This window comes from Electrona antarctica (genome assembly GCF_951216825.1).
Source record: "Electrona antarctica genome assembly, chromosome: 18".
Lineage (NCBI taxonomy): Eukaryota > Metazoa > Chordata > Actinopteri > Myctophiformes > Myctophidae > Electrona > Electrona antarctica.
The window spans coordinates 34,580,256-34,595,255 of NC_136799.1; the positions used below are offsets into that span (position 1 = coordinate 34,580,256).

A 15,000-nucleotide genomic window follows, 5' to 3' on the forward strand; every position below is an offset into this window, starting at 1 on the left:
AGGGACCCCAGAGAGAGCCCAGAGGCATCCATAAAGGTGCCTAATTTGTCAGTTTACCCCTCAATTATTTAAATAGATCTAAGAAGAGAGCGGAGAATGGGGCTTTTTTCCTGCCTCGTCGTACTCAAAGCACAGGGAGACCTTTCTCCACGGTAGCCATTTTCAATTATGCTCCGCGCTGCTGTCTTTGATATACAGACGCGCTGTAGTAGAGAGAGGGGCTGTATCAAATAAACAAATGTGTGTACACAAGATAACAACAGGGACTTGGGGATACAATTCAGTTTGTTCCAGAAGAACAAAAAAAATAAGTTATTTTGTACTCACAAATTTAGATTAGAATTAAGTTAGATTAAAATGAACTTTACAAACACGCTTGCATATGCAAGCACACAGACACAAGCCCTCATGTTTACATATAATACTACATTTATTGTCCATCTGCACATACACACATACATAATAGGCACTGTATGCACACCTCTCATTGAGGTGGAGGGAGGGATGCTTGTTTGGTTTGATGATTGTAAGGACTGTTTGTCCACTCGTCCCCCGAGGTCTTCTATCCATATATATACCATCAGGGCAAATCTCTTCTCCCTGTGCAGCTCTATAGTCCTATCTGCCTATCCTCACCCCCAGCTTGAGGAACCAGTGCTCAACCTGGCAAACCACTGAAGGTATGCGAGGCCCCAGTGGTTGTTTGATTGATCCTGGAAATGTAGATGGGTCGAACTCCCCAGCCACCCTATAATCCTCACCATATCTGTGAGGTGAAGATGAGGAGGAGGAGGATGATGGTGTAGTGTGCAAACTGTGCATGTACAGTTGGAGGCCATCGATATTGTCCTTTTCTTTTTGCTGAGGTTTGCGTGATCTGCGCAAAAGGACAGTTAAACCATTTTGGGCGGGAACCCCTTTTGGTGTTTTAAACATTATGTTATAATTTAGCTATTGAAAAATAGCAGATCTACAAGCTCATAGCGCGCCACCGAGTGGCGCGCTATGAGCTTGTAGGTCTGCTATTTTAAAAAAATCGTGAAAATATTTATTTCAGAAAACTGGAGGATTTAGAAGGATTTTTTTAAATTTTGAGGTCAGGCCTAAATGGGTCAAATGATAAGGGACAATATCGGTGGCACCCAACTGTATAGGGGGGATCCACGGCAGGTGCTGGGGGTGACTATATACACATCTGCCAGATGCCATGTGGCAGCAGGTAAATATACTGTATGTCTGAGTGCTTAAATTGCTGCAGACCCCATGTAGCGAAGGACTCTCATCCCTGTGTGTGAAACCACCACAATCCTTTCAATAAGCCTTGCGTCGGCACTGATGCCAACATCAGTCCAGTAGCGGACTAGCGGTGGTACAATAGGGGCCGGGGACGCCTACGCAGAGACACCAGACAATGCTGTGCTCCATTAAATACAGGCAAGACACTTGCAAGAGGAAATGCACTGTGCATTTTGACACAATGGAAGCAAAGCAAACCGCCGCAAACATGGGACACACACACAAAGGAACGCACTACAACACCTGAACAAATAAACTCAGCAAATCCGCAAACATACCGCTCTATACCTGCATTGCAGGCATACAAACAAACAATGACTGCCACACCCACTCACACACACCGAGGTGATGGCAAACTTAAGAAACCGAGGAAAGTTACACGTGGACTCGTGTCAACAACACAGACGGCCATTAAAAGCATAATTCCACCCAATATACAGTACACATTCTTATGTGTTCGTATAGGAAAACATCCACGCTCAACAAATGGGGACCGACTATTGGTGATATATGCTGTAGCACATATCATGGTGCAATGTAGCACATTTATCAAATGGTGACATATGCAACCATCAGAGGTGCCTAAAGTAAGATGAAGAACCAGTAGAGAACCACTAAAGAACCATAAAGGGGCTTACAGGTTTTTTTATACAGTATATGGCAGCAGATCTACTGCGGCCCGTCTATTATAGCAAAGAACCGCTGAAGAAGCAATATCTTTTTGTATTATTCCCATGCTCATGCAGTGCTCATTTCTAAAAGTGGAAAATATTTGTTTATGGAACACAAATAGGCACCGGTGTGTTGAGAGGCTGTTAACTACAGTGAGAGGAACCAGGTGTGTTGAGAGGCTGTTAACTACAGTGAGAGGAACCAGGTGTGTTGAGAGGCTGTTAACTACAGTGAGAGGAACCAGGTGTGTTGAGAGGCTGTTAACTACAGTGAGAGGAACCAGGTGTGTTGAGAGGCTGTTAACTACAGTGAGAGGAACCAAACACCGACGATGGACAGTTGGTGACTGTGTTACATAAACCTGCCAACTTCACAACTTTAACAATAACAATCATCCAACAAAACAATCCCAGGCTAAAAATAGTGTGGAGTTTTGTGGCTGGAATTGGCAGCATCCACAAAGATGGGTGGCACCTCGTAAACATCCTTGAAACAGGTTTCCCCTGCTTAGGGAAGGGATCTGCAGGCGAAAAGTTTTTCCAGAGTATAAGATTCTGCGAAATCTGTGGCCAACTCAGTATATCATGCCTCTCACACCCTCTATTCTCTACCCAAAACACTAACCAACACCCCATACCCCCCCCACCCCAACCCCATCCCTGACTCCACTCCACTCCAAGCCTCCATCCAGCCAGGGAGAAGAGAGAGGAGATAGGCCCAGCTGCTAAAGCTGCCTTTTCAGACCCTGCTCCCGCTCGGTCTATCTGAGATACACAGCACGCGGAGGTGTCGCTTTTCTGCTGGCATTTCGGACAGTATCTACTTATAGACGGGAGGAAAAGAGAAAAGAAAAACAGAAGGGGTATTATCAGGGAGGGATGAGAGCAGCAAAGGCATTTTGTCTTTTTATTCCCCTCCTAAGCCCTGGGCTTTGCTCCCAATCCGATTGGTCGATACGGCCAGGGATGTAAATGAAATGCAAAGAGGAATAAGGCTGGCTTCCCATCTCCAGTGTGTGCCCCCCTAAGTCCCCCTCCCCTCTTTCTCTCTCTTCCTGTCTCTCTCTCTCTGGCTGTTTATAGTGTTGTGTTTCTGTCTCCCATTCACAGACTTGCCACTTTCCCTGTCTCTGTTTCACAGTTTCACCCTCTCTCAGCCCCCCTCCCCAGCCTCTCCCTCCCTCCATCCATCCCTCCCCTCTCCCTGGCTGGGCTCACAGCTCTTATCTCCTCAGACGCCCCACATTCCAGCGTTGCCGTGGCTCCCTGCCTGCATCCCTGGTCACGGCGATTCCACGGGTTCCCACAATCCTCGGCAGCTTGCTGATTTAGGGTGGGCAACTGACTCTCAGAGACAGGGGAGAGGAGAGGAAGGGAGGGGTTGGGGGGGTGAGAGAAGGATGAGAGAGACAGAGGGTAACAAGGGGGAGGACAGAGAGAAAGTAAAGTAAAACAGGCAAGGGACAACACATGAGAGAACAGTGCAGTGCATCATGTTGTAACCAGGAATACTGTACATACCGATACAAATGTTCAAGTAATAACGATTTAATAGCAAAACACAGTTCAGGTAATATTCTATTTATAAGAAAGTCACATCTAAGTGCAGGTTGATAGTGGTTTATGAGAAAGCAAACCATCTCTGCTCGGTCCCATCTCCTATGGCAGCCAGCCGACAGCCACCAGAGCAGTGGTGTAGAGTAACTAAGTACATTTACTCAAGTACTGTACTTAAAGTATTTTTACTTTACTGGAGTATTACCAATTTCCCACAATATCTCAAAGGCAAATATTGTACTTTTACTCCACTACAAGTATTTGACAACTTGAGGCGACAGCACTACTGACTGCGCCTACACGGCATGTGCTTATAACCACGCCCCCTTCTGTGGCCAACACGGAAGTGCCTCTTGGGCTTGAATAGCATGTCCACTATTGTTATCGTACATCTTCCCGGGGCCGTTTTGCCCTCTGGGCTGTGACGTCATGTGGGTCAATACATCATCACCGTTTCTTCAGGAACAGTATTCTCTTATTAATATGGTTGCCTAAAACTACTCTCTATTCTCTCCTCCGATTGGCCAGTGATTCGGAACTCTTCCCAAGGCTTTTATGCACTTTGCCCTCATCTGATTGGACAGTATACGGTGACATACCCAACTCAGTGAACCTCTTGTCACACTTTAGATAACTTCCAACCAACACACACACACACACACACACACTCCATCAACACCAGACACCGTGGGCCTACGCATGCTGAGCAGAGAAGGAGTGGACTCAGTGGAGGTGGTGCTATTGACCTCCAGCGAGGACCCCATGAGCAAGGCATTATTTATATGTGACAGTAGCACAGAGAACGGGCTGCCGGGTGGAGCTGCTGGGGGACATGAAACGCATGCTGGAGGAGAGAAACCTGAACTGGAAGGAGGTGGCTTATATGGGCTACCATGAATGAATGAAGCGCGGTACCGCAGGACACACCGGTGCTGGAGGTCAACGCCGCGAAGTACAGATGCCACGCCGCCGGGGGCGTGGGGGCCGGGAGTTCGTCGAACACATCCTACTTCTCAAGAAGGCGGCCAAGTCTCGGATGGAACAGGACCGCATCAACCGATTTCAAACACCGGACCGTAAAAAACAATCCTGACTGGATTGTCTCCTTAAATTTGGTCCTCACTAATGTATTGGTTCTAAAACATTTTCATGTGAAGGATCCCAAAAGTTATATGTACTAGTACATACCCGTTCGGTGTTATGAGCACCCAAGTAGTTCTACAGTAATATGTAATGAATGTTGTTGATGAATAAAAACAATATAATGTTAAATATTGTGCGTTTTGAATGCTTAGAAAAGCACTATAGAAATGGAAAAACAGTACATCATACAGCGAAATGGAAGTAGTAGCACTACCAATAGTGGGATAGTTGGTAGTGCTACCACCAACTATCCCGAAGCGTGATCCCTTATCCTGAAGCGTAGCGATCTTCCCACTCCTAGATCAAGGACAAACTGGTGGAACAAAGCATCATCTTCCATGCTACCTGTGTTATGCGCATGTTTATTGTGAGTTGCATGGTTTCCACATGGTTCCATAGAGGGGAGCTCTTCAGGCATTGTGAATTATCTGAGGTTGTGTGCCATGGAGAACGCTTGGTAGGATCTGCCGCCAGTCTCCAATGAACATGGTGGTATTACCTCGAAATGGCGAATTTGGACAACCCCTGAGTTCCCTGAATGAGCGGTCTGCAGCTTCGACACAACTTTGGGTGATGCTTGTGTACATGCGTTGCATAGCACTATTCAGGTGACACACACACACACACACACACACACACACACACACACACACACACACACACACACACACACACACACACACACACACACACACACACACACACACACACACACACACACACACACACACACACACACACGATTGGAGAAAAATAAAGTAGAAGTTCTTTATTTTGCCATTTGTTCTTTTCTTCGCTAATTTGCATAAATAAAAGAGAAATAAGAAAATAAGAAAATGATATTTAAGGTTCAAGTTGATGGGAAAAACAATAATGGCGCCCCTCAAAAATCCTAATCTAAATAAATAAAAATATATATAAACACTATATAAAAGAAATAACAAAATAACATTATTACTTTTGGCATTGAGGTATTCAAATAAATGGTTATATTTAGTTTTTAATTGTTGTATTTCTAATGCCGAGATGTTCAAAGTAATTCCTCCATTGTATTTATCCATTTTGATTATGTTTTTAAATAGAAAGGTTTCTGACATTAACTTGTTAAAGATATTGTTGAATCTAGTTTCATCACTGGTTTTCAGTTCTAAGGAATCTATGGTACGATCTAACATTTCCTCAGCTACGTTGTGAAAGCAAATTATCCATTCTTTGTGATATTCATAAATCAAAATCTTGTATTTTGATTTGTACCGTTAAACTGTACTTGATTGTACCTTTAATCTGTACTAGATTCAGCGCTTGATAATAAGCATTGATCATTAATTGAAATGCTCATAATTTGCACCCCTCCCTTTCCCCAGTAAGCTCCATAGTAAACTTTTGGATACACATATATGTGATCTTCACAGATGTAGCAATAGATGTATTTTCATTCCAATTAATAAGTGTAGTACATTTGTGTTGTTCACTCTTTCAGAGGTGCAGTGCAGAGGTCTAGGGCCACCGTCAGTTTTGTATTTTTTCTTTATTCTTATCTATCTTGGTTTGTTGCTTATCTGGGTTTTGCTCTCATGCTCTTGCTGCCATGACACCTACATTTCCCTCCAGGGATCAATAAAGCTAATCTTTTCTCATATTTAACTTAACCTAAAGTCAACTTCACCCATTTTCAACCTAAAATTTTTACAATTGGACGTCACTGGTAGGCGTGTTTCTGAACTGTCCACAGCCCTCCTCTGAGACACAGACAAAGTAGACAGAAATGTTACCCTTTAATCATGAGCAGCAGCGATGACCAATTATATGAAAATCGGCGAAGACGTCCTTTAAGTGACTCTCTCCATGTCCATTTGCTGGCATTTGCGTGCCCAGGCCCGTAGTACTTTACACTAGCAGGGGCTGAACGTCTACCTGGGGGTGCGCGCGCGTAGTTTACTTTCCCTCTCCACACGCAAGTTATATATGAACGAACTGACACAGGCAATTAACCAGGATAAGGTGCCAATACTGTGATACAGCATATTTAAATCTCTTTTTTTTTCTTTTTCTCTCCTGTTCGAGGGGGGGCTGTGCCTGGGGGGAGGGGGTGCTACAGCCCCCCCAGCACCCCTACTTCCCTCAGCCATGTGCGTGCCACAGCGTCTCACCAAGCAACCTTCATGAGGCTGAGAGTCCATCTGTCAGGGAACGGAGTGCTTGAGGGTCTTACTTGTCTGTGTGTGTCTTGAGGGTTAGTGTGCATTTTGTGCTTCTCTAAAGACGAAAGCACTTCACACTGCATGTGGTTGCTACAGTAGCTGCCTGTAGACACGTTGCACACTGCATACACGCTTATGCACACCTACCACACAGCTACTGTACATACTGTATGCAGGCATGCATGCAAACCTCTAAAACGGTCCCTGGCATTGTGACATTTCGAATTTCATTTAAATCCATGAGGGATTATAACCCTGTCGTCAGGAAGGAAGAGAGTAAAACGCTCATGGAATCCATTAGTTTTTAATGTGGAAAGGACGATCTAAGATAAAGTGATGGGAGGGATGAATGGATGCAGAGAAGGAGGGATGAATGGATGGAGAGAAGGAGGGATGAATGGATGGAGAGAAGGAGGGATGGATGGAGGGGAGGGTGGTCAGTAACGGTCATAGTGAACCAGGGGCATATAAAGAGACACCACATCACAAGCCTGTCCTAGATAAAATTAATCTCTCATTTTGGCCCCCCATAGTGGGTTTCCCTCGATCTCAGTTCTGTGCCGCCCTAAAAAAAAAAAGAAAAAAACTGGAACAGCAGGAGGCCGGGGCCAAATAATCATCATGTTAAAAGCCGTGAGAGAAAGACCAAAAATGAGATTCAGCGATAAAGTTGTAAGGGAAACACAAGAAACGTTATTGGGGTCAGACAAGGGTCAAGAGGCTGCCCCCAGGAGACCCCGGTTTACAGTAAACATCTATCCAATCACCAAGAACTCAGATCTATGTGCTGAGCTCCGTTTGCCTCTCGTGGGATGTAACAATTAAAATCCCAACCCAGTGCCCAGCCCACCACAGCGACCCATTTAACCCACCCAAATCCCTCCATATTATAATTATTATTATACATTATTACTTCCCCCTCACCTACATTTGTAGATATCTGTATTCTACAGGAGTGCTACAGTTCCAACTAGAACCAAACTTTGCCACCCTATATTGCACATCTAGAACGCCACCTGTCAACAGTGTGGTTCGTTCAGGCTCTGTCCCTGGCCGGTGGCGTTTCGGATTGAGGACCGTTGGCCCGGTCTCCAGCTCCATGTATAGATCCCTCTGGACGTGGAATAGGTCATTGTTTTTTCATCTGCCGAAGTTGGTCTCTCTCTTGAAGCAGGTCTGAAACAGCCGATTGAATGGCGTCGGCCTGTGAATCGGTGGGCTCTTTCTCCAAGTAGAGAGTGAAGTGGCGTGCGCTGCACGTCAGCAGAGTGTCTGGGTCGTGGCCGCTGTGACCCGAGCGGAGGAGCCTCTCACAGGCCAGTGCCAGGTTCTTATCCCAATTGGGAGGGTAGTCGGACTGGGCCTCCACAATCTCCTTGTACAGCTGCAAGGCGGACACATGCACATTGCACGGACACACATGCAGACACAAACACACAGAGAGGCAGATGTTATCCAATACAACGCCTGCCACCGAAAAGCAAGTTCTAAAAGTGAGCAGGTTGATCCTGGTGAATTATGTTTGCGTCTGTGTGTTTAGGGCAGACTCACGGTGTAAGAGAGCTCAAAGAGGCGAGCCTTCACATCTCCCTGCATCCTCTCTGCCAGGTCAAACAGAAAGAAAGGCGTCTTCATCCTGAAACAAAGCACGCAGCACTCAGGGCTAAGTGCTGGATGGATGAGCCATGCAGATTCACGCTCTCTGACGCACCAGTCCAATAGAGTGGTTTATGTAGATTCTGGCAGCAAGCAGAAAGCACATGCAGATGCTCTACCGCACAAGACTGGTTTATGGAGATAGTGTGTAGCGGGCCGGTGGTTAGTGTGCGTCGTGACACAGCTTCTATCTGCTTGCTATGGTATACGACCCCCCTGCTCTAAAGACAGGGGAGAGGCAGCAGTATCAGAGTGACATAAAAATACCAACGCACCTGGCTTGCCACATCTCCTCATTAGCAACGTGCTCCCAGGACGCAGGATGAAAACTGTGCAGAGACACAGAAGGAAATGAAAAGATATATTTTTTTATCTAAACAGCTAAAGGCTTTGCCTTGCGCAGAGTTCTAATTATAAATGATTATTCACGTAGGTGCATGTACTGCAGTAAACAGTATATACATTATACATATACACTATACTGTACAGTATATAGACTGTATATACAGATTAGGCAGCCATGCCCGCAGTTAGATAACAAGGGCTATGGCAAGTGCCGATCGCATAGCATTCCACAATTTAAGGTAACCACTTACACTCTATAGTATATATACAGTACCTTGTTGTAAGTCAAATTGCAAAAATAGCAACAAGCTTATAGATCTGCGATTTCCACCAAACATTTTTTTTCCCCCTCCAAATGTCCACCTGCAATATGCCCAGGAAAGGTGGTTAATAATTAGATTAATATCAAATTCCCCAGCAAACTTCTGACGGGAGTTAGCTGAGAACCAGGCAGCTGTTCATCATCGAAGGTTGTCGTTTACCGCAGTGGTTCCCAAAGTGGGGTCCCCTGGAACTCCCTCATTGAGGGAGTTCCAGGGGGTCCCCAGATAAATGATAGTTAGGACCCAAATGGACCCTTGTGGTTCTGTAACTCTGAGAATGGTTCCATTTGTACACTCTCAGAGTTAAATTAACACTGATTTTACTATATAAATTGGGGTCTCAAAGATAGAAATGCCATTAAGAAATGCCATTAAATGGGGGGTGGCAGGGTCCGTAGACTAATGCACTTTGTAACGCTGTTTTAAAAAGGTGCTATATAAATAAAGCTTTATTATTATTATTATTATTATTATGTCAAACTGTGAGTTGAGAATCACGGCTAGAGCCATAAAAATCTTCTCTAATGGGGGTCCCTGGCATACATCTTCAAATGGGGGTCTGTGGGGATAATTAGTAGTGTCAATTTGGGTGTCCTTGACATGAAAAAGTTTGGGAAGCCCTGGTTTATCGCTCTGTTCCTTTGCACGCAGTTAAACCCCAGTTACTCGACAATTCTACCACACCTTTCAAAGAAACCATGTTTGGCGGCCGAGTTAGACATTGCTAATTCCCTCAGCAGTGACAATGCTTGTGTTGACTGTTCCGCATACGGCAGCACTTTAGCTTGCGCTTGGTCAGCTGCCAGCCACTGGCCTTATCTATCACGTTCTCAGACCTTTTATATACACTATATGTAGTTCAACTCTGTATTTGCTTCATGAGCGCCAAATGTTTATTCAACAATACCAGCCAGCATGTATTAGACATGGACTAAACCACGCCACAGCACAGCAAGCCCCCCTCCCCCCCCATTTTTGTTGCCCATAAACACTTGACCTCTTCTTCAAAAGAATATTTTAGCAGGGTTGCTGAGCTAATATTTGGCTCGTGGGCATCGGCGGACACGCTTGTAGTGAGGGTGAGGGAAATAATGTCACAGTATTCAGTCGTGGGTATCTGCAGTGAAGGAGGGGCTGCTGCCGGCGCGCACAGCAGACATAATATGGGAGCTTTACTAATTCCACTTTTGACACACTTATTGACAAAAAGCAATAAGAAACTCATTATGCTTCATCTTCAGTCTCATTTCGAATGGCCTGAGAGCATAATGTCTTTGCTCTGGTTTAATTCATAAAGAATGGCATCATGGTGAACAGAGGGAAAACCTCGCATGGAGAAATGACCAGAGACATAGAGAAGATGGTGATTTATGGCATTCTATTTATTATGTATAAAAGTATTTATGATATTTATGCTTTTTGTCGTTGATGACGAGGTACATTTCTGTTGGATGTAATTAACATCCTGAATGGTAAGTGCTGTGTAATGATTACATTATTAGCTGATTGAATAGTGTGACCATTATTTACAACGTCCCTGTCTCTAACCTCAGTTTCCTGTCACACTCAAAATAAAGCTGAAACGAACAAAAATAATCTTAAAGGAAATAAACAAAACCTGTGTGTGTGTGAGAGAGAGAGAGAGAGAGAGAGAGAGAGAGAGAGAGAGAGAGAGAGAGAGAGAGAGAGAAAGTGTGTGTGTGTGTGTGTGTGTGTGTGTGTGTGTGTGTGTGTGTGTGTGTGTGTGTGTGCGTGCGTGCGTGCGTGCGTATGTGTGTACCTGTTGTGTGGTTCGCTCCAGTTGTAGATGCCACGCGTGTGCTGGGCCCACTCTTCAGGGTGGAACTGCCTCTGGGCGGGCACTAGGTGGTCACACACGCCCAGGGGCCAGCGAGTGTAGCTTTGAGCCCAGCTGGAGTCCCCGTCTGGTAGCCCAATGCACGCGAACACAGCCCTCCTACACACACACACACACACACACACACACACACACACACAGGCCAGGTTCTCACAGCGCTCAGAGAGGCCAGGACCACAGGAGGTAAAACACCCACGTCTATCTCCCTTAAAACACTTCCCTCTCTCAGCCCAGGTGACAGCTGATAACCGACCAGGTATTCATCTCACATCCCAACACATTCCACTTGCCCACTAGCCTCCCTGCTCCTCTCCACCGCTGTGGGCCCTCAGGGTTAATCCCACAGGTCAGTGTTGCCCCTCTGGGAGACAGACGCATTGGCCTGGCAAATACTGCCCCCTGGTGGGCTCGGTATTAACAGGTCTCCTTGTCTTAATGCCTGGGCCTCTGTTCCTCCCTGCAGTGAGTGGTGAGAGCAGTCCTATCTGCCTGGAAAGCGTTTAAGCAAATCGAGTAGATTAGTCCGCACTTGTACAGTTCATCAGACTCCTCTCACGGCAGCAACAGTTCTATGGGCTTATCTCTGCCCTGCACTCACTGCTGTATCGGCCGTTCCACTGTTCTCCACCTCATTATATCATACGCACTCTTTCAGTCACTCCATTGTAGCCCTCCTCATTCACTCTTCTCTTCGTCTCACAGCTTTCTATTCATCCACCCAGGCTATCTCTTTGTTCTCTCCACTCCCTCTCTATCCCGCTCTCTCTCTCGGTGTCTTACCGTAAGTTGTGGGAGAGGAACAGCTCCAGACTGAAGGTGTCCTTCTCCTCTGGGTTGACCGGGTCCCACCAGCGACCTGGGTAGTGGACCCCCAGGTGATGCCGCCCCAGTTTGGCCACGTACCAGCTGTAGGTCATCATCTGGAAAGATCAGAGGGAGAGAGACACTAACTCGGTTTCACCTAACACTACTGGCAACCATTTTCCAAAGCAGACTGTGGGTTGTTTGATTTCCGAGTACGCCTTTGGAAGCATGCTAAGCAAATTTCTTGGGACATGGAGGGACCACACTTAATATTAATGCTGTCGTTGTTATTGTCCAAATTGCACTTTCATTGCATTTGATGCATTGTAAATGTTCAGTCCATAATTTATTTGAATGAATAACACGTGATTTAACCGATGTGTATGGTAAATGTTAATACAATAGAACTAGAACATCTGCAGTGGTTGGAGGTGGTCTCTCTACTCTAATTTAGACCCTGTGTCAGATAGGACACCTACTGGTTGACAAGTGGTACTGCCTGAAGCTCATGAGCGCAATATCTCCCCTGCGCTTAACTTAAACCCTACATACTTCCTTGATCGGAGGAAGTACCACCTAAGTCTAATGTTTTTTTTTAATAGTTTTTTTCTCCTTTCATAAATCAGTGCTATTGAACACCCTTTATGTCTGTGTGTTGGTTAAAAAAAAATATTGAACCAATGGAAAGTAGTAAAAAGCGCTTCGGACAAAACCTCTTAACCCACTTGACCCTCAAACTGTAATTGACAATATATGAAGTCGCAACACCAACTTTGACGAGGCAGTATTGCTTTGTTTTCAAAATATACGGTTTTCTTCATTTCCTGAATCTTTTCCATTTCCTGATAAATTAACATTTTGGAGTTAGGTCGGAGTCCCTGGAACAACATATTTTCAGATGGGGGTCGGCAGTCAAATACATATCATTCTAGGGGTCCTAATGACATGAAATAGAACGACTGACATAGAAACATAGGTTTTTCAGAAAACTGTCAGGATTTAGAAGGCATTTGGTAGAATCGTCGTCAGGTCTAAATGGGCACATATGAATGCAAAGTTGTGCTGACCTCCTGGTCGACCAGGCGTACATCAGGCCTCACTGCCTGGCAGTAGTGCAGATAGCGCAGGGAGTTCCCTGGCAGGTCTCCTCTGGTGAGAATGATGGAATCAGCCGGGACGGAGGCCAACACCTCTCTGCCGAACCTCTCCACCACACCGTTACTGCTCTGATCACAGTCCCTTGATGACCACACACACACACACACACACACACACACACACACACACACACACACACACACACACACACACACACACACACACACACACACACACACACACACACACACACACACACACACACACACACACACACACACACACACACACACACACACACACACACACACACACACACACACACACACACACCTTTTACCGTGCTCGTCGCGACTCAACCCAGCGTAGTATTTATTCATGATAATACATTGACAATTCATTATTCGACTGCAGACAGTCATATATAATAATACTATATGATATTTTCAGTGCACTCGAGACAATCTTCATCAACATGTTTGAACCAATAACAAGGTCTTCTTCAGCCAAACTGTCCAAATGTTTTTGTATGTTGCTCATTACATAAAAGTACATAAACGTACATAAAATAAATGCATGTACAATAGCTCCTCATGTCAGTAAACATCAGCAAATTCAGTTTGATATAAGAGCAGAGATCACTCAATGCAGTATGTTTAAATGTCAACATTTATTAATTCATAATTCTATATTAATTATTGGACCGTTACAATGTTGCTGTACGCGCAAATAGGTGACCCTAACAGATGTCGCCTGTGACCCAAGTTTGCGTCTCCACTCGCAGTTTGAACACCGCTGACAGTATGGCTGAATGCTTCCTCACTCCCACTGAGAAGTGTGTGCGTGTTTCACACATAATTGCGTGTGCACGTGTGTTTGTGTATAGCTTTCAAGGTTCTCTGAGGGTAAGTTGTCAGCCCCTCAGCATCACGCTCAGGCTGCCTATCTAAGCATGGGTGAGACAGGTGTGATGGGTCTGACAACATGGGCCATGCTCTCCTCTTGATCAAAGCCGCTCAGTGATGGCTGTCTGGCGCTCCCCGGCACCGCACTAGTGTAATCTGCCTCCTCGGACGGCTAACATCTCAGACTGAGCACTGCTCACACGTACATCAAAGTCTGAGTAAGAGTGTTATGCTAGAAACAACCTAGCTGCAAGAAAAACGTCCTTTGGGAAATGCACACGATGCTCACCTATGGTTGGAGTGTATCATGTGTGCCAACAGAGCCCACGTGAGACACCAGGCACTGGTCTTCCACAGCCTGCCATGACCCAGCCTCTTCTCCAGCCTAGTTTGTGTTAAACTCAGCCCAAGGCCAGCAAGCACACACACCACAGCATCACTCTGTATCCAGAAACGCTCAACCTGAGGGGCAACAAACACACGCGCATGCACGTGCACACACACTTTGTCATACCTCATGTTTCATTATTTTGTCTAACTTACCCATTTGTTTATTATCTTAGACTTAGGTGAGAACGATGTACACACACACACACACACACACACACACACACACACACACACACACACACACACACACACACACACACACACACACACACACACACACACACACACACACACACACACACACACACACACACACACACACACACACACACACACACACACACACACACACACACACTCCAAGTGCGTTTGTCTTATATGTAACACCAGTGCCGCTATTCCAAATCCCATTCAGGTACATTTTATATATATAACTATATCTTCAGCAATGGGATAATAATCTTTGGGTGGGTAGACCTCGTTGCGCTGGTCATTTTGAAAGTAGCTCTCAAGTCCAAGAAGTGCATAGCTCACCACTCCCAGCAGTAAGGGTCTGCTGATGTCCAGGTTGGCTCTCCATGCGAAGAACAGTGAGTAGACGATCAGCATGGTGGTCAACAGCCAGGACACAGCACAACACCGCCTAGGACACCATTCACCATGACATCAAATTACACATTTTTTAAAATATGTACATATACGGTAACTGTAGTAATTAATTCAGTAGTAATAAAGCCATCGTTGTTTTTAATC

General features: G+C 45.4%; 1 protein-coding gene across 3 annotated transcripts in view; it reads right to left on the reverse strand.

Moving 5' to 3' along the window:
• Positions 1-6,799: 6,799 nt before the first annotated feature.
• tmem260 (transmembrane protein 260) overlaps positions 6,800-15,000 on the reverse strand; it is a 33,229-nt gene continuing 25,028 nt past the window's right edge. For all 3 annotated transcript variants that reach the window (XM_079528170.1, XM_079528168.1, XM_079528169.1), the window contains 8 exons: positions 14,782-14,890; positions 14,147-14,319; positions 12,922-13,093; positions 11,831-11,970; positions 10,973-11,149; positions 8,800-8,853; positions 8,420-8,504; positions 6,800-8,252 (listed from right to left, as the gene is read on the reverse strand). In XM_079528170.1, coding sequence (XP_079384296.1) covers positions 7,998-8,252; positions 8,420-8,504; positions 8,800-8,853; positions 10,973-11,149; positions 11,831-11,970; positions 12,922-13,093; positions 14,147-14,319; positions 14,782-14,890 — 1,165 coding nt within the window. In that variant the 3' untranslated portion in view covers positions 6,800-7,997. The remainder of the gene's footprint in view (positions 8,253-8,419; positions 8,505-8,799; positions 8,854-10,972; positions 11,150-11,830; positions 11,971-12,921; positions 13,094-14,146; positions 14,320-14,781; positions 14,891-15,000) is intronic.